Source organism: Misgurnus anguillicaudatus, chromosome 2 (assembly GCF_027580225.2).
Source record: "Misgurnus anguillicaudatus chromosome 2, ASM2758022v2, whole genome shotgun sequence".
In the NCBI taxonomy this organism is placed as follows: domain Eukaryota; kingdom Metazoa; phylum Chordata; class Actinopteri; order Cypriniformes; family Cobitidae; genus Misgurnus; species Misgurnus anguillicaudatus.
In genome coordinates, this window is record NC_073338.2 from 36,667,371 (window position 1) to 36,693,412 (window position 26,042).

The 26,042-nt window shown below is 36.4% G+C and overlaps 1 protein-coding gene across 1 annotated transcript; it reads left to right on the top strand.

Annotated features, from left to right (window-relative positions):
• Positions 1–1,341: 1,341 nt before the first annotated feature.
• On the top strand, positions 1,342–24,510 carry abhd3 (abhydrolase domain containing 3, phospholipase). Its single transcript, XM_073854729.1, has 9 exons — positions 1,342–1,872; positions 2,798–2,961; positions 9,115–9,297; positions 14,647–14,692; positions 15,489–15,601; positions 19,153–19,325; positions 20,194–20,243; positions 20,330–20,495; positions 20,768–24,510. The coding sequence occupies exons 1-9, from the start codon at positions 1,711–1,713 to the stop codon at positions 20,947–20,949; spliced, it is 1,239 nt and encodes a 412-aa protein (XP_073710830.1). The 5' UTR covers positions 1,342–1,710; the 3' UTR covers positions 20,950–24,510.
• The last annotated feature ends 1,532 nt before the right edge of the window (positions 24,511–26,042 follow it).

The following is a 26,042-nucleotide window of genomic DNA, read 5'->3' on the forward strand; positions in this document are numbered from 1 at the left end:
TCACTTACAATAGGTGGAGTTCACAGTTTCTCAGTTTTTTTTAAGTTTTAGAAATTGGCTGCAGCTCAGGCCCAAAACCTCTATCTTATGTGAAAAGTGTCCATCTGACATTTAATAAAGAACCTTGGCAGAACTGGACCTTAGCAGTAGGCCATCCAGGTATTTCTTGACACATATACTCCTCTATGTGTGTTGGATCATGCTTAGTCAGTTTAGTTTACAGTTAAAGTAACCCAGCCAACATACTGTACGTTTTATATTAATTTAACGCATCAAAATAATAACTTCAGTATTTTTGTCAAGATTTAATAAGGAAAAAATTACTTATACGATCAATTTGAAGTGAAGACCAGAGAAATTTGTGTGGCTCTGCATGGGCCCCATGAATGTTAGTCCTAAGTGGGTGCTGCCAAGTACAGTAGAGCTGATTTATTTACCATGTTTATTGCATCTTAAATTGGCACTAACAACAGGTTAAAGGTGGCCTAAACACCACCCTTATGGGGCCCACTTACAGTGGGTTAGAATTAGGCCCCATTTATTAATTTCTTTATTGATTCCTATGGGTGAACTTAAAGTGCTACTATGGACCATCCACTTTCAAACCAACCATGTCCTGTTATCCCGCCAACCAAATACTAAAGTCAAAAGGCTATAAAGGCTTATGCTGTTGAAATGCTTTTATCACTTAATCGTGGTCTGTGGTCAAAAATGCTGCGGTCAAACGTCGAATTGTATGGTGGTTGATGTTACTTGGTTACCAATTGAGCATCCAGTCACGAAACCTAATTATTATTCATCACCAATCCCGCAACATAGGATTTAATTTGGCTCAGAATGCCGAATGCACCATTGAGCCGCATTCAAAAATAGGGACGATGTCTAACTAGCAAACTTTATATAACCTTTTTTTGTGTAAAGCTAAACTATGTATAAATTAGAAAATATCACATTACTTTAAACGATATTGCAAAAAAACATATCAGGCACTACTTTAATTTGTTTAATTTAAAGTGTAATTTAACCTTTAGCATAAATGTTTTTCCTTCATATATCCTTATGCTGTTACTTTGTTTAGTTAACGTTACTTGTTTTTGTATTTGTTGTGAGTTGTACATGTATGTAGGAATTGTGCATATATTCTGTACAAATAAATAACCTTGTTGCCCCAATGAAAATATGTTCAAGTTCATGTGCGCTAATAAAAATGAGTTTGATTGGTTCGTTTACGTATGTGTTGAGAAAAACATCGCGTACCACGTGACAATGCAATATATATTCCCGTAAGCATTTGCACGGAACCATAGAGCAAGCTATAATAATAATCACACCGAAACAAAATAATACTAACAATACATTTATATGCAGGTGTCGTTTATTCGCAAAGTTACGTGCACTGTGCGCGTTTAAATTGACGTCGGTGCAATCCTATCACATCAAGAAAGCAGAAATGCTGAGCCGGTATGCTCCGCCCATTTGGCCTCATCCTGTGTTCTCCTCTAGCGAGTTGCATTTGGGCAGCATTGCTGTGCACCTCTGCGCTTCGCCTCTTATCCTACAAAGAGCGCCACCCATCTCCTCCTATTTAAACTCGTGTCTCGATTCGCCGACACCTTTACATTTAGAAATTGGACTCGCATCCGTCCATCAGCACCGCAGCAGTCCGAGCGTTTCAGCAGCCGGAACCGTGGGGCTTACAGGGACTAGGCAATGATTTCACTGGATCTTAATCTTAATTTATTTACCGGTGACCTTTCACTTTACCTCAAAAACCAAGTCAAAGTCGGGCTATTCGGCTCTGGGGTTGGACTATCTGTAGTGCTAGGTTTCAGCGCCGCCTATGCCTGCTACTACTTGATGTCTGTGGCCAAGGTAAGGTGACAGTTTAGCGGCGTTTATGATCAGAAATAATCGCGTGTCATACTTGCAGCGGTTGACAGCTCCAATCAGCGCCCGACAACTGCCGGCTAATGATGTCATAATGCAAGCGGATATTATTACGTCATTTTTGTTCATATGATTTAAATATAATGCGCTCTAGAATATGCATTAAAGCTTTAATAAAAACACATTGACGTAAATGCAGTGGTGTGAGCAGTGCTGTCTTTTTTTATTTAAAATAAAGTACATGAAATCCATGATCTGAGCAATGAATTAGGACATCGGGGTTTTAATATCAAAGTCAAACTACCACAGTGATTGATTATTAAATGCATCTCAGCATTTTAGATCAATTTGAGAAGAGAATTAATGATTAATAATGGATGGATACGACTGTTTAAAAAGTGTACTTATTCTTAACTGTCAAAGACCAAGGAAGCATGCAAGCAACTATATGAAACCAAATGCTTTTTTTTGATTAAAATACATTGGAATTAGAACTAAGATTTTATTTAATTAAATATGCCAAAACTTTGTTATATTACATACAATTATTTTGGTATAATAAATTGTTATAATTTTATTACATTGTATCAATGTTATTTATTTTAGTTTTTCCTTAATATTTTAGTCTATCAAAATTATATAACACATTTAGTTCTGCAATGACAATATGAGTTTTTTCTGTTTTGCACAGCTTTTAAATAGGTCAGAATTAGGGTTAAGACACTGCACATATATTGCCCGTATCTGACACGCTCTGTTCTGTAGATGTTTTGGGAATTAGATGTGCTATATAAGGCAGATTTTTAAAATTTGCAAGCTGGTTTCCAAAGACCGGAATTAAGAACCCCTGGTCTAGGTTATAATTTTGCTTTCCAAGATAAAAATCAATCCCCTGCTCTATGTTTTACAGAAGCCAATACTCATAGCTGGAGGAAACAAGTTTCATCAGTTCCTGAGGGACAATTGTCCTGTGGTGTCAGAGACTTACTTCCCCACGTTCTGGTGCTGGGAAAGCCGAATCCAAACGTTGCTCAGACCATTTGTGACTGCTAAACCGTGGGTCAGCTACAGAAAGTGAGAGCACATTTCCTTTACTGTAAAAGTGCTTTGAATGTGATGATTGTTTAACCTCCTATACTCAATAAATGCTTTCAGGGAAATGGATGGTTATTGATAGTGGCTGATAATGGCTCTGCAGTCAGAATCAAGCTGTTTAAAAAGCTCAATGTCAGAGGAAGTGGTTGAGGAAGAGTGTCAGATCATGCACATAGTTTACATTTCAGCAACAATTCTTTAAATTGTACCTACTTGAATCAGCATTTCAAATAAATGCGGATTTTACATTCATGTTGAAGTTGCCATGTCCCTTCACCTTAAGCTATGCTTTGGCTTCATCTACATATAGAAGCGCCCTTGGTAAATGATTAGAGCGCTTTTTTCAGCATCTATTTCATTGATTGGCTGATGTACTTAGATAGTACTTTTATCTTAAGAGGATGCTTGTTCTCAGCATAATAGGAGAAAAATAGTGCTGCCTATATCATCTTCCCTGTTTTGATGATGACTGCACATTATTATAATCAATACGATGAGTAATAGTGCTGGTTTTAGTTGAACCTTATTTACGTAAGGGTGAATCTCACAAATTAATGTCTGGGTCATTATATATTGCAAGGACTATGTCTATATCAAGGGCTAAACCTATTAAGTGTTTATTATAAAGTATTTTGTAGAGGTTGACAGTTGATTTTACTGATACCGATAACTACGTTGGTCCCTGCTTGCCGATAACGATTAATCGACCGATAGTTTATGAATACTCCCACTGGTAACATTGAAATTACATAAATGTATATTATATTGCAGTCTTGTATTTTATTTGCTTGTGTTTTTACATTTAATGATTATCTAATCAAAATAACAAAATATGTAGTGCAGTGATGATAAAAAAAAACTGATTTCAGATTTTGATTAGTTGGATATGTTAACGTAGCCGACAGCTATAGTTCACGTTCTCTCATTATTAACTAAAAATATGGATAAATCATGGATAAAAGTAACCAGCTGGATATAAACTAATGCTAATCCAGTGTTGAAAAAAGTTACTTTTAAAAGTAATGCATTACAATATTAAGTAACCCCCAAAAAATGTAACTAATTGCGTTACTTAGTTACTTTTTATGGAAACTAATGGTTACATTACTTTTTAGTTACTTTTGCATTCTTTTTCTTGGATGAGGCTTGATCTCTTTCAGGCCTTGCAGGTGTTTTTATGACGGAAAAGTTCTGCATTCAGAAATTTGAATATTTCATCACAAAAATGTCAAGCTCTGGCCTCAAACTGTCCACACACAAGCTTGTACGCTTTATAATACGTGTATAAATGACTACGTTTAGTTTAATTCAGTACATATTTTTTTATCAAATTATTTAAACTAAAAAAGTAACTTGCATTTTTTTAAAGTAACTCAAATATTAATGTGTACATAATGCGTTACTTTACTCTTTACTTCAGAAAAGTAATATTATTACGTAATGCACTTTACTTTAAATGGGTTACCCCCAACACTGTGCAAATCAATAGCAATAATCATGAAATTAAACATTATATATGTATTTTTGTGTAACCATTTGAGGTACCGCTAATATTTGTGTCCTGTCAGCCTTGATGACTTGTTGTTTCTCTGCAAATGCAGCTTCTATTCAGCAAATTAATTACTTTATAATGATATAAAGCAATGGACACAGCTCGGAAAAACTATCGGCATGCATATTTTGCAGATGGCCGACTATTCCACCACTTAACTATCGGTGCCGATTATTGCCCAAACCGATTAATCGGTCTACCTCTAGTATTTTGTATAGTTGTTGGAAAACCTTGCTAGATATTCTATGTGTATTGCACATATGAAATATACCAGTTCACTAAGGGAAAGTATGACAACAACTAGTTATTATTATTTTGCATTAGGGTAGGCTGCAAACAAATATGGTCTTCAACATGCCCTTATATTTCCTTCATCACAAAATATATATTTTTATACTAAAAACATTCTTGAGAGAAACGACCAGTTTTTACAATGAAATAGTTTTGTGTATTCAATACAGTCCTTGCCTGTAGGTTTAAATAGATTTAATGTTGCAGTATATGCCTCATTAGACCAATTTAGAGAAACTGGCCACTGTGCATTTCACTGTGCAGAGACGATGATGCAGATCAACAACAGCGTTCACATTGTGTCAAACTCATCACCTGAATTGCTTTTAATGAGATTGGAATCAATACCTAATCCTTTGCCTCCGTCTCTATACGCGGAGCGAGAGACGTGCACGTGGTGGAGTGGTAAATCTGCTTACGGATCCTGGGCGTTCTGCACGGAATGATAAAGGACAGAGCGTTTTAAGTCAAGGGCGTCTTTGACCGTCCCAGCAGCTGCGCATTCCCATTAGGAAGAAAGGGTGTGATGCATACTGGGACACACTGAATGCTTTTGTGTATGATGTCATCCACTAGAGCCCAATGGCGTCTCTGACATCGCCGGTGAGCTTCAATGCCAAGTAGTCTGGTGTGAAATTGAAGCATCTGTTTTGGAAACAGAACCTCCTGGGAATGCAGATACCAAACGGAAAACCCTACAATCAAAGTGCAAAAATATTTGAGCATTTTCAAATACAAGAACGTGTGATGTTCTGATGTTGTATCAGAAACTGCATTCATTACATAATAAGTAGTTCACTTACAATAGAATAGAGAGATGGATACTTTTTCGAAAGTATAACAAAGACTTAGGCCAAGCATAGCATGTGTTACCACGAGACTAAAAGATTTAAAACAAATGCTTCAATTTCACTGTAACCCCCCACACGCCCACCCGGAATGCATTGCTCCAATGACTTTCATTGTAAGCAAGGGCATTACTGTAGTGTGAGCTTGTTTTTACAAACACAGGATTATTGTCACAGATGTTGTCAGTAGAGGTTAACTTGTTCAAACCCAGTTGAACTTCTCTGTGTGACGCAAGACATGCTGCTGATGTATTTGTGAAATAGATTGGTGTAGCTATGTGTTGTGCCAGTCTGTCACTGTCTGCTATTGCAAGACGGTATTTGCATGTCTATAAAAAACCTGCCCACATTCAGAGGCCAGTCTTGATGGTACAGACAGCAGACAGATTCGATCTAGAGTGCATTTTTAATGGCTCGACTGAAATTACATACCACACATGTAGCTTTGCATGGAAGATCCTGAGAAAACGGGTTTGGGGTAAAGATCTCAGTTTCAGGCGTGAGATAACACAAGATGGAATCTATCTGGAGGAATCCGCTGTTTCCAGCAGAGTCCTGGTGAGGCCAAATAAAACATTAGATGAGAATCTGAATGTTTTAGATGCTTGTGAAATCTGTCAAGTCAATAATCCAATTATGACATTTAATGTCAAATATACTTAATCATGACACATTGATTTTATATGAAGAAGAAATGTGAACAGCACTATGATAAAATACACCGGTTGTGGTTGGTGACTGCTCTTCCAAAGGGCGCAAAATGAAAATATGTGTTTGGAGTGTCATGTGTGTTGCTTGTGTTTTCAAAATATGTGTTTGTTGCGCCATGTGAACCATGTGCATCATGTGTTTTGTCAAAATAAGTGCCTGCTGCACACGGGTCAAAACCGTTTATGATAAAAGAGGCGCACATGTTCACAAAATACTCGCAAGACATTCCCTTAACAGTAAACTCCAATTACGCATGAGATTATGCGAGTATCTGGCAAGCGCGAGTGTCTCTTTTATCATAAACCCTTTAGACGCGTCTGCAGCAGGCACTTATTTTGACATGAGACGTGATGCACATAGGTTCACTCAACCCGCCGAACACATATTTTGAAATGACGAACCACACATGACAGATTACGTACATGCTGTGACGAACTTCGTGCGTCCTCGAAAAAGAAGAAGTCACCAGCCGTCACTGAAATACACAAATGTTTATTAAATGGTTACATTTGAGGAGCTCAGATCCAAAAGTCATGTTTTCTTGTAAATGAGAATTTTTTTATCACTTTTATCTCTATTACTCTTAACTGATTTTGCCAACAAACCGGTATTTCTAAATGGCATAAGGGTAGGATAAAGTGGATCTTAAGCGAAAGCACTTGATAAATGTATTATAATACGTGCAGAGAGCATTTAGATAATATCTATCATGATCTTGTTCTGTGTTTCCCAGTCCTGTACTTTTATTTTGAAATTCTGTTCTTTCTGCCATGTTTTGTAGTCCTTTGTAGTTCTTTCATTTCATTGGAGCTAGTGTTGATTGTTTCCCAGTTGTGTTTCGTTTCCTTGTGTATAAATAGCCCTAGTGTTTCAGTTATCAGTTGTCCTTTGTGGTTGTTGTTGGTGTACAGTTGGTTTAGTAACTGTAATTTATTTGTGTTCCTTGGATTCGCTGTACATAGTTTTATGTATGTTAAAGTCGCCATGAAAATAAAATGAAAGACTGTAATTTGTTTTGAAATATTGTGGTATTTTGTTTTACAAATGATTTTTCTGTGAGCTTCATTATTTTTTTTAAAAAAAAAAGTTTCCTCAAAATATTTAATGAAAAAACAAATGTCCACCCCTCCGCAAAAGGATCTCTCTTTACTTCTGCTCATATGGTATGGCAGGTGGGCGGGTCCAGGAGAAGATCGCTGCAATTAGCAGTTAGCAACACGACCCAACTCTAAACGATCCTATCAGATCTCGTGGGACAAATTTAAATCCAGCCCTGCCTTATTTCATTTCAGAAGCCTGTTTCACTCGGATATGTGTCACCACGGGGAAAATAAGGCAATCGCTACTTCCGTTTCATGGCGACTTTAAAGGTGGGGTGCATAATCTCTGAAAGCCCATGTTGAGATTTGAAATCACCTAAACAAACATACCCCTACCACAATAGAATCTGGACCTTCTTTTGATAGACCCGCCCCACACATACGCAACCCAGGCAACGATGTTGGTTAGTAGACACGCCCCTGACTGCTGAATGGCTACAAGTGTGTTGGCCCGACTCCCTTTTCCAAAGTGCTTTTCAAAAAATCATGCACCCCGCATTTAAAGTTTGCTTGCATATGGATTCGCTGCCTCTGCCTGCCTCATTCTCAACGTTACAGTATTAGTTAAAATCATTATCTCATTATTGACGAAGCTGGCATTTAGTGGCTTTTGCATTAATATAATGCAGGAGGCATTGTACGCATTAAGTGTAAATTGACATCCACTCAAAAGTACTGTGGTGGTACCATGGTGTAGTGATGCATTAAAAAATGTATGAATGTCTTTGCATTAGATAAGAAAATCAAGTGGCATTCTGAATACAGATTACCCAAAGTGAAAAACAGCTTAAGATGAAAGTTTCACAGACATGTCATGAAACTAGTAGCCTACTAGACTAAAACACATGTTTAAGCTATATAAAAAATAACTTGCACTTATCTTAAAATAAGCCATTGCCATTGTTTTAGTCTCAAGATACACACCAGTAATATATTCTTTATGGCATGTTTATAAAAAATGCTTAAAGATCAGATAAGCCGTGTTTGTGAAACCAGGCCAATATGTTATAAAAATTAGATTTAAATTAAACAAAAGATAGATTGTTTAAAAGAAAAACAAAAAGTATTGTGACAATTTCTGGTCATCAAATGTAATGTTTAAACGTCCATAGACGTAATGCATTTTATACCGTACAAACTGTATATTCTATTCCCCTTACCTACCCCATTCCCTAACCCCAACCATCACAGGAAACTTCCTGATACCTTGGATTTTTAATAAACATCATTCTGTTTTATTTATAAGCTTGTTTCTTCATGGGGACATCAAAATGTCCCCACAAGGTCACAAAAATACTGGTATTCCTATCTTTGTGGGGACAATTGGTCCTCACAACATGATAATTACCAGGTACACACACACACACACACACACACACACACACACACACACACACACACACGTGGTATTTACATGGTACTTTAACATGTAATATGACACATACTGTATGTTCAAATACCTTGATAGTTTTTGTTCTTGTAGTTAGAGCCCTGTAATTTCTGTCTTTGTGGAATGTATAAGTACTTAATCTTGTATTAACAAACACAGTTCCCTCACTAAATGTTCCTTTTGCTAAATTAAGCTGTTTCTCTCTGTTCTGGGTTCGGTGTATGTGTGTGTGTCCGGCAGTGAGCTCATTAGAGCACCAGATGGAGGCCAGATCTCTCTGGATTGGTTTGACAATGATGACAGCGTGTCCCACCCGGACCCGTCCACCCGGCCCACCGTGCTGCTGCTCCCGGGACTAACAGGCACAAGCCGTGAATCCTACATTCTACATATGGTACAGCAGAGTCGGGATCTGGGCTTCAGGTGAGCAGCCTTATCCAAATTGTAACACTTTCCTGTTAATGGGAAGTAAATGGATTTGCCCGGGTCAGGAGATGATCAACATTTTTAATTTGTCCAATAAGGGTTAATATTTCCCGTGTAACACTTTACTATAAGCTTGTATTTGTTAACATCATTAAATGCCTTTGCTACCATGAACTAACTTTGGGCAATATAGTTTTTCAGCATTTATAAATTTTTGTTAATGCCAATAATACAATTGTGCATATTATTTAATTGTGCATTAACTAATGTTAACAGTTATAACTTTTAATTTTAAAAATGTATTAGTAAATGCTGAAATGAACATGAACTATGTCTATGGTAAAGTGTTACCTTTTTTGGTACAAGTTTAGCTATTATCAGCTATATTAAATATTGACCTTCAATTTGAAGGGATAGGTCACCCCAAAATTAAAAGTCTGTCATTGTTTACTCACAAGTTGTTACAAACCTCTATATATTTCTTTGTTCTGCTGAACACAAAGGAAGATATTTTAAGCAATGTTTGTAACCAAACCGTGTTTCAGCATTATTGTATTTTTCTTTCCTACTATGGAAGTTAATGGGGCTCCTGTTTCCTGCTTGATTATTAATATCTTCCTTTGTGTTCAGCAAAGCAAATAATTTTATACAGGTTTGTAACAACTTGAGGGTAAGTAAATATTAACAGAATTTTCATTTTTTTTTTGTTAAAGGCAAACACTACCGTTTTTCAATATTTCACTATGCTCTAACCTCAACTTAGATGAATGAATACATCCCTATCTTTTTTCAATGCATGCACTTTTAATCTTTGTACAGCGCCTCTTGAATGTGTTAGCATTTAGCCTAGCCCCATTCATTCCTTAGGATTCCAAACAGGGATGAATTTAGAAGCCACCAAACACTTCCATGTGTTTCCTATTTCAAGACATTACATAAGTAGTTACACGAGTAAGTATGGTGGCACAAAATAAAACTTTTGTTTGGAGCCATAGGTAGGGTGGCCATTCGTGCCAGTTCCGCCGGACACGTCCCGAACATGTTTTCGAAAGTGTTTTCCGAACATGTCTTAAAAGAAATAAATCTTAATTTTCTATAATGTATTTTAACTGAAATGTGATGACGTATGCGGTCGAGCAACGCGACTTGCGGAGAACGAACCCGAAAACATGATCGGGATGTGACCGGCGGAACTGGCACGAATGGCCACCCTAGCCATAGGAATGAATGGGGCTAGGGTAAATGCTAACACATTCAAGAAGCGCTGTACAAAGATTAAAAGTGCACGCACTGAAAAAAGATGTATTAAAGGCATGTATTAAAGTCTACTGCATCTGTAGTCACATTCAAAACCAATATATTTTCCATTGACTGTGCACATTTGATTCTGTAAGATTTATTAAGGGTTAAACTGATGCTGTAAGCTGTACAGCACACCTGCATCAGAGGAACCCACATAGTTATGTATAGATCAAAGTTTAAAGTATGCCTCACAAAACCTCTGTAACACCACATTCTGCCAGGTGTGAAATTAGATGCTGTCACTCTATATGGACTGAGAGACTCTTCAATAAAGAGCTGAGCTCTGTATTAAACCCCAGAGGGATGCAGAGACGGGCACTTTTAAGGCCACTGTCAGGAAGTCATTCTTCTAAAACTTAAGAGGCGTGAGGCCACAATAGCTCGCTCAGCATCTTTTTGCTCTGGCCCGTGTCCTCTGCTTAATTAATTGCAGCTTTGCAGCTTACCTAAGACCAACTTTCCGTGCCGCAGCAAAAAAGGCCACCCGGCTGCTGAAGTAACAATGACGTCTGTTAGTGGATATAATCTCTGTTTTGCTACTAAATGTGTACGCTTTGTATTTTTAAACCATTTGAAAACCATTTGTACACTGATTCAGGGTTTACGCTACCTTACATGTCTCTGAAAGTGGTGATTCTTAAAGGAATAGTTCACCCAAAAATGAAAATTTGGTCTTCATTTATTCACCCTCATGTTGTTACAAACTTATTTACAGATCTAAATTTCTTTATTCTGCTGAACACAAAGGAAAATATTTTGAACAATGTTTGTAACCAAACAATTTTTAAGCACCATTGACTTCCATAGTAGTATTTTTGCCTACTATGGACATAAATGGTGTTTCGTTTCCTGCTTTATTACAAATATCTTCAGCAGAGCAAAGAAAATAATACAGGTTTGTTACAACATGAGGTTGGGTAAATGATGACAGAATTTTCATTTTAGGGTGAACTATAACTTTAAAGGAGCTGTATGTAATATTGACCTCTAGCAGTTGAACTCCGCAGACACATACAGGAGCGCAACTGACGATGGAAAGCATATGTTTATCTGCTTATTTTTACGTTTGCAACCTTTTTTATTTTTATATATTTTATGATATAATTGTTTTATTTATTTTATTTAAAAAATATTTTAAAGGGGACATTTCATGAAAATCTGACTTTTTTAAGTATAATTGGGTGCCCAGTGCTTCTATCAACCTAGAAAATATGAAAAAGATCAACCCAGTAACTAAGTTTTAGTAAACCATTCTCTGCAAGCATGTGAAAAATAGGCCATTGAAATCTGGCTCCCCTTGTGATGTCAGAAGGGGATAATACATTTAGTGTAGATATCAACTCATTTGCATTTAAAGGACACACCCCAAAACCGCAAATTTTTGCTTAACACCTACAAAGTGGCAATTTTAACATTCTAACAGACATTCTAACAGAGGCACATTTCAAAAAGAGATTAACTAGCTACAGCATTGTTTTTCAGAGAAATAGATATGTGAACTTAGCATGTTTCCTAAACATCTTCAAATATGGTATTTTATAGTATTTTTTAAATTAGTATCTTTTTAAATCAGTCCAAAACCTTCATACAGCTCCTTTACGTTTAAGTTTAAAGGGTTTTACACATAACTTTAGAAAATAATGCTTATAAGTGTTCAAAAACTCTATCTTAAAGGTGTAGCGGTGGATTTTCTTGAATTTTAGAAACTAGGAGGACCAATAGTCTTGATGATCCACCTGGAAAAAGAAAATCCTTCGTGATACCTTTAAGCTAAATTAATACATAATTAATATGCACATTGACGTGTTTTTCATGTAATTTTGCAGTGGATCTGTAATTTTACCATTTTTAACTATTTAAAAAAAAGTCAAATAAAACTGTAAAATTCTGTAAAATTCCATTTTTCTTAAAGTGCACAATTTGGATATGAGTTTAAATCTAGAGATGTTTAGTAAGACGGTTAACAGGGTTATTAAAAAGGCAGTTTAGTGCTGATATTATTCAATAATAATTTTGTGCTATTCAAACTCGTGATAACATGGCAGTTCACTTATTGATTATAATTTACTCTCCTGTTGCTCTAACCCTGTACACAAACTTCCAACTTCTAATTTCCATGCAACAGAAAAGAAATGGATATGAGACCAGGTGTGATTTATGCATAAACAGCTATCTGCCAGTAACAGATCAAAATTAGCTTTTTTCATGATTGCTCATGTGACATGAAAAAGCCAAACTTCCGCGGAGGAGAACGACATAAGGGTCATTAAATGATAACAATTTGGTTTAACTGTTTCTTTAAGTTTACTGCTTACAGAAAAACATAACACATTATGAGAAGATACATTACTAAATACGTTTTTATTTGTGTAGAGTTACTTCCTGAAAGGATGACCATTTTAAGAGCAGAAAAGGCACTTAAAGTTGACAGATAAGCCAGCCAGGGTTTCAAGATCTACTGGTCCTCCAGGAATGCAGTTTGACTGTACTTATATGGCCCTTAATGCTACATGCAGTGTACATAGCGCTGGTTTTGTTCTTATCAACTGCATACCTGTCAAGTATCACGTTTTGGCCGGGAAAGTCCCGTATTTTACCCTTCTTTTCCGCCGACCTCCCATATTATTATTTTCCTGAAAAAACAGACATTCGGAGAAAAAAATACATTCCCAATCTGAGCTCTGTCACTAGCCTCGCGATAACTGTGGCGGGGTGTCTGAGGAAGATGATGACAACGGGAGAAACAGACGGATGGACGCTAAGACAGAGACAGAAGGCTCTCCTTACAAAAAAACCCCTCAGCGATCAATGAGACCATGAATTTACTTTTTTGAAGAGAAGCAGGGTGGGGGACAGTCGCGCATTTTGTAAGTTTTGTAACTGCGACTTTAGCATCACACACGGGGGAAGGAATAGGAAGACCTTATACGTTAAACACGTTTAACTTTTTCGAATTGTATTTATTATTTATTTAGTTCAATTAAAAATGCTACAGAAAGTCAAGCGGCATTTAACAGCCATTTCATAAAAGCTTCAGATATGGCTCCATCCTGTCAGATTTTAGAGTTACAATAGTAGTATGAAATATAATTTGGAGCTGAGTAAATTGAAAGTGCATGCGTCAACAGCCAGACTATCACCAGGTGTAGATCTGATATTATGTGGTGATAATGGAAAAGAAAAAGCTACAGCTGTGTGACCGTACCAGACTAAACAATGATTTCCATATTATACCAGAAACTAATGAAAGGTTTTCTGTCAAAAACTGAAGCTGACCTCGCAGCATGAACTCAAAACAAATCCAGCCAGTGGAAATATTTAGGTAGAATCGAGGTCGTCAGAATTTACATAGAGACCCTCAAATATCACGGAGGACTAACAGGAAAAGTATTAACTTTTTGTTTGTTCAAATTTTTAGTTTTTTGTTCAAATGTTCAATGAAAATCCTTATAATAATTACAAATGACTGGAAAGTCATCGGTCAAAAGCTGGGACAACCCTGCATCATTTTTTTTTGTCAAGTCACAATCATGCAAATATGCTGGATTAATGTCGTTCCATATGTATGTGACTTCCTTTCTTCAGCTGAACACAAATAATTTAAAAATAAAATGCTGTGATTTTATTCTCTTATGTGAGACTGTTGAACCTCCCAAAGCACATAAATCCATCATTAAAGTGAGCCAAAGGACTCCAGTGGGTTATTTTATGTCTTCTGAAGCGAAACAATAGGTTTGTGAGAAAAAAGCTATTAATATTTTGAGCTTATTTAGTGAAACTCAAACAAATACTAGTACTAAATTAAAATGGCGGCATGTCATTGGTTTGCTGTGGGGGCAGTTTTTGTTATTTCATATTTTTTCACGAAGCATCCAAAAACCAATGACCACTTAGTTGACATGCCACAATGTTTGAATTTAAAACTCGATGCAAATTCTCATTTTTTAGTCAAACTGTTCCTTTAACCAATTAAAATGCAACAATGTACACGCATACTGTGTCGTTCCTCTGAATTCTCTGAATGTCGTGTACTCTGCATTTCAGATGTGTTGTATTCAACAACCGAGGTGTATCTGGTGAAAAGTTATTGGTAAGGATAATCTTTTCATCCTTTCTATGTGTTAATCTCTAGAAATAATTGCATTTTCATAAATTTACATTTCACAGTACTCTGTGAGGTTTGACCTCAGTTTGAGCTTTTATACTTAACTCAAGACTTCGACACAGGTGCCACACACCGCTGTCAGCATGAATATTAACAAATGCATGAATCATTGTTCTAGTAGTTATGTAATATTTGTTATGCAAAACACCCTGTACACTAGTGCCTGTAGATGAAAAACGTTTTGCTTCCCCGAGTCATGAACTTCTTTGAAATTCAGATGATGGTGTTTTCCTATACAGAGGTTTAAAGTCTTTTGTTACCATTCTAATATCAGGGTATTCATACATTGGTAAAACCTGAATAACCTGTGAATGTGTCATTGAAAATTTGGTAGATGAGGATTTATTCTGATCTGGACCTTCTGCCAATTACCTTGCCAATATAGAATTTCAAGGTCAATTGTATTTTTGTATTTAAAGGTACATATTAAGCAATTTTATTCCTGACTCGCTCTCTTTGGCAGCAAAAATGTGTTGTGTTCTAAGAAAATATGATTAGGCACTATTCAGACAACATGTTTTTAATGCTCTACAATCATGTAACCTTTGATATTACCTTGTGGCAAATTAATGTTTATTTGAAATTGAGTTCACTGCTCTGAAATAAGAACTAATACAGAATAACCAATCAAAAAAGTTAAGAATAATCAATATTTAATTACTATCACATCTATGCATTTTTATATAAATTGTATTTACATTTTATTTTCACTGTACTATAGACGCCTAGGACTTATTGTGCAGCTAACACAGAGGATCTGGAGATGGTGATTGAACACGTCCACCGGACTATTGACACAGCTCCGCTCATGGCAGCTGGGGTTTCTATGGGCGGGTAAGAGCATGCATGCACATGCACACACGCATGTTGGCATATGTGGTTTACAGGGACAATTCCATAAACACAATGCATTTTATACTGTACAAACTGTATATTTTAATCCCGTAACCTACCCCAGTCCATGACCCCAACCATCACAAAAACCTGTTGGCAGTCTTTAATTTATCAAAAAGTTCCATTTAGTAAAGTTTTTTAAGCCGTTCAGTTTATGGGTACATTTAAGGCTGGGTTCATGATCTCTGAAAGCCAATGTTGACATTAGAAATCACCTAAACAAACACGCCCCTACCCCAATAGAATCTGGACCTTCTTTTGATAGACCCGCCCCACACATACGCAACCTGGGCAACGATGTTGGTTAGTAGACACGCCCCTTACCGCTGATTGGCTACAAGTGTGTTTTGGTACTCGCCCCGACTCCCTTTTCCAAAGTATTTTTCAAAAATCATGCAACCTGCCTTTAAACCATGTTTATAGCATACTAAACATGTCATTATACATTATCCATGCCCCTGTAAACCACATAAACACACACACACACAATAAGTTTTTACACCCTTTAAAGGTGAGGTTGCGCATTGCAACCAACGGTTCAGTCCACTGCTCACCCCTCGCTTTTGAAACGGATAGAGGAGCTCTAAAAACAAACGGTGCTATATAGGACCAAAAGTGGTTCTTTGCTCGTAATCATAGAAGAACCATTTTTAGTGCCATACAGCACCGGTGAAGCACCCGTGCAGAACCACATAGTGCCACGCAGAACCAAATGTGGTGCTATAGTGGTTCTATATGGCCCCTATATGGCTCCACACAGGCGCCTCACCGGTGCTTCACCGATGCTATATGGCACTAAAAACGGTTCTTCTATGGTTACGATTCAAATCAACAGTTTTGGTTCTATATAGCACCGTTTGTTTTTTTAGAGTGTACGTTAGCCGCCAACGGACAAACATGTCATCGTCGGAGACAACTCAGTAAAAAAGTTTGTCCGTTAAGGGCTTCTGTTGAAATATGGCGGCACAAAATAGTGACTTCCATGTAAGGGGACCCTCAGTGTATGTAAATAAAAACTCATTTTAAGGTAATAAAAACATAACGATGCATTGAAAAGGTCTTTATACACCCCTGATAATTTAGTTTTGTATAATATTTAGCATTTATGTCAAGAGATTCTTCTAAAAATTACACACTGCACCTTTAAAAAGGAGTTAAGCTGCTATAATCACTTACTCAAGCTCCATTTTTCACTATACCAGTACAAATCTGTTTAATGAATGTAAGAGTTAGAGTTCATTGATTTAGTATGGATCCCCCAATGCAATACCATGTAACCCTGGACCACAAAAGCAGTCTATATTTGTAGCAAAAGCAAAAAATACATTATGTTGAACAAAGTTATTGATTTTTTGTTGCCAAAAATCATTAGGATATTACGTAAAGTTCAGGTTCTTTGAAGATATTTTGTAGATTTCCTACTGTAAATATATCAAAACTTTTATTTTTGTGAGTAGACGCAGCTGCTTAGGATTGCGTTTGCGCACCTTTAAAGGCGATTTTCTTAAAGAGCCACACAGATCCAAAATCAAAAATGACCTGTATTGCAGTGTGTCATGTAGCTGTCCATCAATTTAAACAATGTGCAAAGTAGTTGAACCAAAAGTGCACAATTAATAAAGTTATTGGCTTCTAAAGTAGGGAGTCAACTCTGAATCGCTGAAACGAGTCGACATATGGATTAAATCTCCTGCCTGACTTTATCCACATAATACCAACACTTTGCATAATAATATCCGCCTACAACCTTGCCTGCGGGAGAAACGAAAACTATGACCTGCCAACAACACTTCAGCTAGTTAGTGTGTAAACATCATGTCATGCTGCGTTTTCAGTTTGTGTTGTTTTCACTACCAAAGGATGAAGATATATGAAGAATCAGTGGTTAAAATTAGTTTTTCAAGGAGGGATATACTTAACGTTTGGCTATGAAGAATCAGTGGTTAAAATTACTTTTTCACGGAGGGATTTACTAGACGTTTGGCAATGAAAGATGGTTCAGTATCCACTTTATTTGTAACAACATGCGTCTCCTAACCACAACCTGTAAGTATGATTATAGCTACATACTTGCTTAAATAAGTGTAAAAATTTTAATGTCTGTCGTTGTTTTTATAACCTGGACTAATGATGAATCATGTGATTTGATGTTGTTTTTTAAACTCTTAATAAACTGTCAGAGAGTCATGTTAGCAAGCGGCTAACGCATGCTGCACTTACGGTTTTGCTATGACCCGGTTAGCTTACATACTTGCTTAAATGAGTGTAAAAATGTTAGTTTCTATCATCGTTTTTATTGCTTGGATTAATGATGAATGATGTTTATTGATATCGATAATGTCTTCTCAGTAAATCAGGTTAGCACTAGGTCAATACATGTTGCGCTTTTGTTGGTCTGTGCCACTGATCTGTGGTCTGTGTGGAGACTCTATCAGTTGACCAATTACAGCAGAGTAGGCTACTGAAAGGTGGGGTTTAGGCAGACTGAGTTGTTGAACGGCTTCACACGAATCGTTTGGGGATCTCTGAGAAATGGGGTAATTTTAAATTAAAATTTTGAGAAAATGACAGTGTTTTTTGACCTTGCACGCATTTAAACCTGTTGTCCCGGACTTATAAACCGTGATAGGACCCTTAAAATTGGCATCTTACTGGCTCTTTAATATTCAGGTTTTTTTGCACCCTCAAATTCCAGATTTTCAAATAGTTGTATCTCGGTCATATATGGTCCTATCCTAACAAATTATACACAAATAGAATGCTTATTTATTCAGCTTTCGTGTGATGCATATCTCTCAATTTCCAAATATTGACCCTTATGACTGGTTTTGTGGTCCAAGGTCACAAATGAATATCAAGAGACAATACAATACACTTAAGTCTCCCTAAACTATGTTTATCCTTGTTACAGGTGAACATATTTAATCTTGTATATTTCTATCCGATTAATTTACAATCATGAATTTGGCATACAAAGCCACTTACAGTACATTCAATTTATACATTTGTTTTATCATGATGTTTGATCAAACCTATGACCTCTGTGTTGCTAACCGAATGCTCTATCCATTGAGCCACTAACAGGATTCAATTCCAGATGAAGGATGAAGCATTGCAATTTTCATAATAAGAATTACATTATTATATAACATAATTATATCATGTGAAAATGTTTGTTCATTTACTGTATTTTTTATAATTGTATATGCTTTGTTCTTGATCTTATCTCCTTATCATGTGATACAAACGAGAAACTTCAGCTCAAACGCTTCATTAAAGTTGAAAGTTCTACCCTACTTCTTTACCTCTGTCAAGATAAATCTTGAGTCAGCAACTTGCTGCTTTAATCCTCTCAGTCGCAGATGGAAAAACAGGGTCAGCTTCAAACAGCTTATGCCCCAAAATGCGCTACCCATAGGTGTTTCAATATATAACATGCATGTTTGAAAATATTTAGTAATTAAACTTGTTACTCATGCGTCACCCTGCAGGATGATGCTGGCAAACTACCTGGGGCGGAAAGGAGATGAGACGCGTCTGAAGGGCGTGGTGGTTTTTTCGGCTGGCTGGGATGTGTTTGAGTGCACAGCTTCTCTGGAGAAACCCCTGGACCGTTTCCTCTTTAACTCCTACCTCACCAGCTGCCTGCAGGCTTCTGTGGACCGTCAGTGGGGGTCATGGGGGGATAAGCCCAGCTTAATTTGCAATAGTTTAGTGTGTGTAGCAGCACGGCACAGGACTTTGTCCCCGCCTGCCCCTATTTTCGGATTTGTTACAAAAAATGCTAAGTAAGATTACGGTGTCAGTTGCTGTATGTTACATTTTTTGCTGAAGTGCAGAGTGTTTCAGGACACAGGACAGGAAGCCCTTGAATACAGTTTGTATTCAAGTATATTGATTTATTTTGCTTCTATTGTAATTAACTCTTAAAGGACTGCATAGTTTTCAATAGGTTTGTATTCGATACTGTAAAAAGATGTGTTGGTTCAACTTAAAAAGTAAGTTACCTGGTTGTCATACATTTTAATTCAATTTAAAAAAATATTAGGTAACTAAAAAACATACTGTAGGTTTAATTAACTCACAATTTTAAGGCAACCTAGTAACTTAGTTTATATGTTTAACCATATTCCCTGTCATTTCACTTTATTTATTATGACTCAACTTGTAAACTTAAATTTTCTGATTTCTTTGTATGAATTCAATATTTGGCTTGATAGTTACATCTGGTGAAACATTTGTGTCAATATGCCACTTAGAAATTCCCTTACTGATAAAAATACTGATGTGTCAAATACTTATTTTCCCTGCTGTAGCTAATAAATAACAAATTCATCATGTTGGCATGATACAATACTCCAAAGTACTTTAAAATACTTTGTGGTAGTATGTTTTTATTATTAATGCCTTGCTTAAATAATTATGACATATTGGCTGGTTACAATAATAAATACACAAAAATGAATATTGAATCAAGCCTAAATTGCAATTTAAATTACATTTCAAGCCTTATCTTTTCTTTACTTTTTGCAGTCACAGACCTATTCTTGAAAAGAAATACGACATAGACCATGTGATGAAGGTGTGTCATTCAATCTGAGTTACACCATATACAGTCTTCTGTTATTGTTATTATTCATCGCTGCATATGCATTATCCTTTTCACAGGCTAAAACGATCCGTGAGTTTGATGAACGTTTCACATCCATTATGTTCGGTTATCCTTCCAACGACGACTACTATCTAGACGCCAGCCCCATTCACAAGCTCAAGTCCGTCCAGGTGCCAATGCTATGCCTCAATGCGGCTGACGACGTCTTTTCACCCAATCACGGTGAGTTTTGACATTCATTTTGCGCCAATTTAAGAATCCCACAGTGTTTACATTTATGCATTTCGCAGGATATATTTTCCTTACAGTGCAGATTTGTTTAATAGTATATCTGTACCTGGAGATGTGTTGCTAACGTAGTGCTTTACAAGTTACCTCCTACAGGTACAGTAATAAACTTAATGTGAAATGTCTCTTCGGCCAATAACAGTCTTCCCTTTTTTTAGCCAATAACAATCTTTCTTTTTCAGCCAATAACAGTTTGTGTTTTTTAGCCTTTCCAGTGGAGGCTGTGAAGCAGAACCCCAATCTTGCTCTCCTCATCACCTGCCACGGCGGTCATATTGGTTTTCTGGAGGGCCTGTGGCCTCGGCAGAGCACCTACATGGATCGAGTTTTCCGGCAGTTCACCAAGGCCGTCTTTGAAAACAGCAGCAGTCTAAATGATCTCTACTGACGCTCTCCAACCATTCCCTCTACAGCCATGAGCAAAAAATTCCTGATTCTTTCCGAAATGAAGGACACAGGTTCACTTAAAGGCCAGGATTGTTTGTTTTTTTGTCATTTGGTTTTATATTAGTAAGCACATCTCTTTGATTTTACATTCATGGAATAGAAAAGCTTCTTTGGCTTTCACCTGTTCCATCCATCCACTGGTGCACTTACTTGTTTCTTAATTTACATTCATATTTGAGTTTATGCGTGTGTATTGACTAATATTTATGTTTGAATATTTTATATTGTATTATATAGAGGCTTTATTATTGAGTGCATGATAATAATTAGTCTGAAACACTGAATTATACAATTCAGCATCAGATATGACTAGACAACACCTTTCATATAAAATATCTATTTGAGGGTGACAACAACAACAAATAGTGGTATACAGGTGCTGGTCATATAATTGGAATATCGTCGGAGACTTGATTTGTTTCACTGGTTCCATTCAAAAAGTGAAACTTGAATATTATATTATATTCATTCATTACACACAGTTATAAGGTCAGGGGTTAAGGTCAGGCAAGTTTGCTGGCCAATTAAGAACAGGGATACCATGGTCCTTAATCCAGGTACTGGTAGCTTTGGCACTGTGTGCTGGTGCCAAGTCCTGTTAGAAAATTAAATCTGCATCCCCATAAAGTTGGTCAGCAGCAGGAAGCACAAAGTGCTCTAAAACTTCCTGGTATACGGCTGTGTTGACCTTGGACCTCAGAAAACACAGTGGACCAACACCAGCAGATGAAATGGCACCGCAAACCATCACTGAATGTGGAAACTTTACACTGGACCTCAAGCAACGTGGATTGTGTGCCTCTACACACAAGACTCTGGGACCCTGATTGCAAAATTTACTTTTATCAGAGAACATAACTTTGGACCACTCAGCAGCAGTCCAGTCCTTTTTGTCTTTAGCCCAGGCGAGACGCTGTCTGTTGTTCAAGAGTGGCTTGACAGAAGGAATGCGACAGCTGAAACCCAGGTCTTGCATACATCTATGCGTAGTGGTTCTTGAAGCACTGACTCCAGCTGCAGTCAACTCTTTGTGAATCTCCCCCACATTTTTGAATGGGTTTTGTTTCACAATCCTCTCCAGGGTGCGATTATCCCTATTGCTTGTACACTTTTTTCGACCACATCTTTTCCTTCCCTTCGCCTCTCTATTAATGTGCTTGGACACAGAGTCTCTTTTGCAATTAACTTTTGTGTCTTGCCCTCCTTGTGCAAGGTGTCAATGGTCGTCTTTTGGACAACTGTCAAGTCAGCAGTCTTCCCCATGATTGTGTAGCCTACAGAACTAGACTGAGAGACCATTTAAAGGCCTTTGTGGGTGTTTTGAGTTAATTAGCTGATTAGAGTGTGGCACCAGGGTTCTTCAATATTGATCCTTTTGACAATATTCAAATTTTCTGAGATAATGAATTAGGGATTTTCCTTAGATGTCAGTTATAATCATCAAAAGTAAAAGAAGTAAACATTTAAAATATATCAGTCTGTGTGTAATGAATGAATATAATATACAAGTTTAACTTTTTGAATGGAACTAGTGAAGTAAATCAACTTTTTGATGATGTTCTAATTATATGACCAGCACCTGTATAGCCAATGAACTTATGAATCAGGTGAATCTCACAAAGAAGGATGTCAGAGTCAGGCCAAAATAAAAACCAAACATCAATTTTTTCATAATAAAAATGCAGCCTATTGCATTGCAATTATGAGACCCCAAATTCACATTACCATAATGTAAAAATAAAACAATTAAAACTGTAACTGTAAAACTGTAAATGTTACATAAAATAGCACTTAATATTATACAAATTGAGATTTGTTGTTTTGCACATAACAATATATGTAGTTAAAATGATACCACTGCTTCAAGCATTGTAATATTTTAAGTAAATAATGCAAAAAATATGTATATATATATAATGGTCCTAAAACCAGGCCACATTAGTGTTTTAAAAAATATTATAAATATTATAAATAACGTCGATTTTTGGATGAAATCTGCCTTGAACATTTTCTTTCTTTCAGATGATTGTAGGCAGGAGGACATTCATGCATTTGGGCAAATAATAATAATTCTCATCCATGCAGTGAAATCCAGCCTGATCTCACGGGAATTTGTGCATAAGTTGGCTAATCTGTATATATTTGTGTAAGCAAATCGTAAAAAACAAACAATAAAAACAAAACAAAGCAACAGGGCGAAAGCAAATCGTACGAAAACTTACGAATGTGGTTGTACCATTTAATACGAATTAGTTGCCTCGGAAAATCTGTATGAATTCCTGTGAGATTGTGTTGTGTTCTCCGCACATTTACCTCAATATATTCACAGTATATCAAACTATGTCAGTGAGCGGTTATCTTCAGTCATTTATTTTTGTTGCATTATGGCCTTATCTGTATGCACCTTACAGTGTTATAAAGGAAGGTTTATCTATTTTTGTCTTTTAAGTGGGTAAGGCCATTTTAACATGAATTCACCCTTCTGTATTAACTTAATGACACATTTTGTGTACATTATGTTAGGCCTCAAAGTTTAAACAGCTCACCTCACTTCCTCTGTTTTGTGTTTGCGTTTCCTGTAAGTTGTTATTTTAAGGCAAGGAAAGATCGTATCTGCCGCATCTCAGTGTTTTTTTTATTTTGTTAAGAATGTACCGCATGCACTTTTTTGTCATCGCTACTGTCACATTCGACACTAGTTCAATAGTTGAAAATGATTCACAGGCTAGGAATGTGAAAATTGCACTATTTTAGTTTATCCCATGTAGCCCCATAAACTGGACGAATGTGGCTTCAAGGATTTTGTGAATATGTGAAAATGACTTGAGCTACTGCTTGTCTACAATGTTGAGCGCTAAACAAACCTCCGCTTGCTTCAAATTGCTTTAAAAATGGCTCTTTATGCGATAGTGCCATAAAACCCAACTGCTCCTTAAATTATACATATATGAAAAGAAAATGAATATAACAGGAGCAGTCATTATTTATGTGAGAATGTGCAGGATGTATGCTGTTGTAAAAAATGATCTGTACATAGGAATTTTCATGGATGAATGTTATGATAGACAGATAGTTGTTGAACCCCCTCCACCCTTTAAAAAAAAAACCCTGCCATGTGTTGTATTGACCTTTGTCTGTCCTAATGAAGGTGCTGCTTCATGCTTCTAACTGTCATGCTTTGAGGAGCGCAAGAGCTCCTGTGGATTTGCCTTTCCTCTCTGCTCCCTGCCTATCCTGTTTCTCAGTAGCATGTGTCACTGTTCTAAGTGTCTTGAGTAACTGTACAAACATGCATAGCATAACCTGTAGCACAACAGACATATTTTTCCATGAAAATGTCTTTCCTTTTATAAATTTATAAAAGGATCGTGTACTTAACATGTGCAGCAATAAGATTTTAATACAAGATAGTCTACTGGATGTAGAAGAATTATATGCACATGTACTTGTATGGATTATAAGTGCATTTGTGGTCTTAAATAAATTATGGAATTTAACAGCACCGTTTCACTTTGTAAATGTTTGTGATGTTGAATATCAGCATGACCTGGTTAATGGCATAATTGTGATATTGCTTATACAGTATAGACAGGTTTATAAACAAAATGTTATGTAAGTGATTTTGAAAAAATAAACAAACAGGGTGATCAGGATGTTTTGCAATAACAAATGGGTGTATGTAAATATCCCAGTTATTCCATGACCACTTGCCACGCAAGTATAAGGCAGTGGCCCGCTATAGACCTTTTGCGAGTAGAACTCACAGTTATGTCACTGCAAGCTACACGCGCAATGTGGTGAGGGAAACGGTCAAGATAACCCACGAGAAAATGTCTTTTTGTGCTGTTGAGTGTCAGAATGAGAATGCCAAAAAAAGATGGCGTTCATTTTTTATAAAATACCGTCGTCGAAGACGGTAAACGTAGGCATTTAGGCTTGCAAGCCCTTAAACGGACAGACTGGAGCGATGAAATTAATAATTAGAATAGAAAATAAATAGAGAAGATGTCTCTGTCAAAGTCTGATCCCTTTATGTGTTTCTTATAGCGCCTTCATCACGCTACGTTTATAATTCATTAAAAAAGATTAAAGGGGACATATCATTAAAATCTGAATTTTTTCCATAATTGGGTCCCCAGTGTAAAAGAACATCGAATTAACTTAGTTTTGGTAAACCATTCTCTGCAAGCATGTGAAAAAATAGGTCATTGAAATTTGGCTCCCCCTCTGATGTCAGAAGGGGATAATACAGACACTTAATCTTCACTATCCAACCACAGCACTGCCATTTAGTGCAGAGATCAGCTCATTTGTAAAGGACACAAAATTTTTGCTCACACTTACAAAGTGGCATGAGCTAAAAATTCACATACCTACTATGGGGACACCAAAGATTTAATTGACATCTTAAAAAAGTCTTGTGAAATGTCCCCTTTAAAGATTTGAATGGGTTTATCCCATTTTTAAAAAAATTATATTTCCGTTTTCTATTATTTCTTTTTTTATATATCTTATGTCTTCTACTTGTTTGTTCTAAAGTTATTATGTTAACATACTTAATAAATATATAAATATAACACATACACACATGATGTAAAGTGTTATTAATATATAAACATGCCTATGCATATTCATTTGTATGTAAACATAATAGTTTTTAAATACTTATAGAACAAATACATATATGCTATTAATATATAAGGAAGAAACAATAGAAAACAGGAAAATTATGAAATATGTAATAAATGGTATTATATAGAATACATGAGAGTATTGCGTTTATCTAAAAAATAAACATAGGGTGATGAAAACGCTAAGAAACATTACATAAAGGGAAACACCGGATCAATAACAACACAATTTAATGCTAAAACACTACTACTGCAGAGCTGTCACTTTCTGCCACCAGTTGGGCCCACAACATACGTCATATCTGTTTGCAAACGCGCAAATGGTCTATTTACATTAAGTGCAAATAGCAATAGATAGCCTACTATTTACCCTAGTGCCAATAGTTGTAGTAAAAACAGAGAT

Excerpts from the sequence above, each read along its gene's own strand:
- abhd3 (XM_073854729.1), top strand. The coding sequence starts at position 1,711 with ATGATTTCACTGGATCTTAATCTTAATTTATTTACCGGTGACCTTTCA. Across the intron at positions 14,693-15,488 it reads TATCTGGTGAAAAGTTATTG|ACGCCTAGGACTTATTGTGC; the intron begins GTAAGGATAATC and ends ACTGTACTATAG. Across the intron at positions 15,602-19,152 it reads GCTGGGGTTTCTATGGGCGG|GATGATGCTGGCAAACTACC; the intron begins GTAAGAGCATGC and ends GTCACCCTGCAG.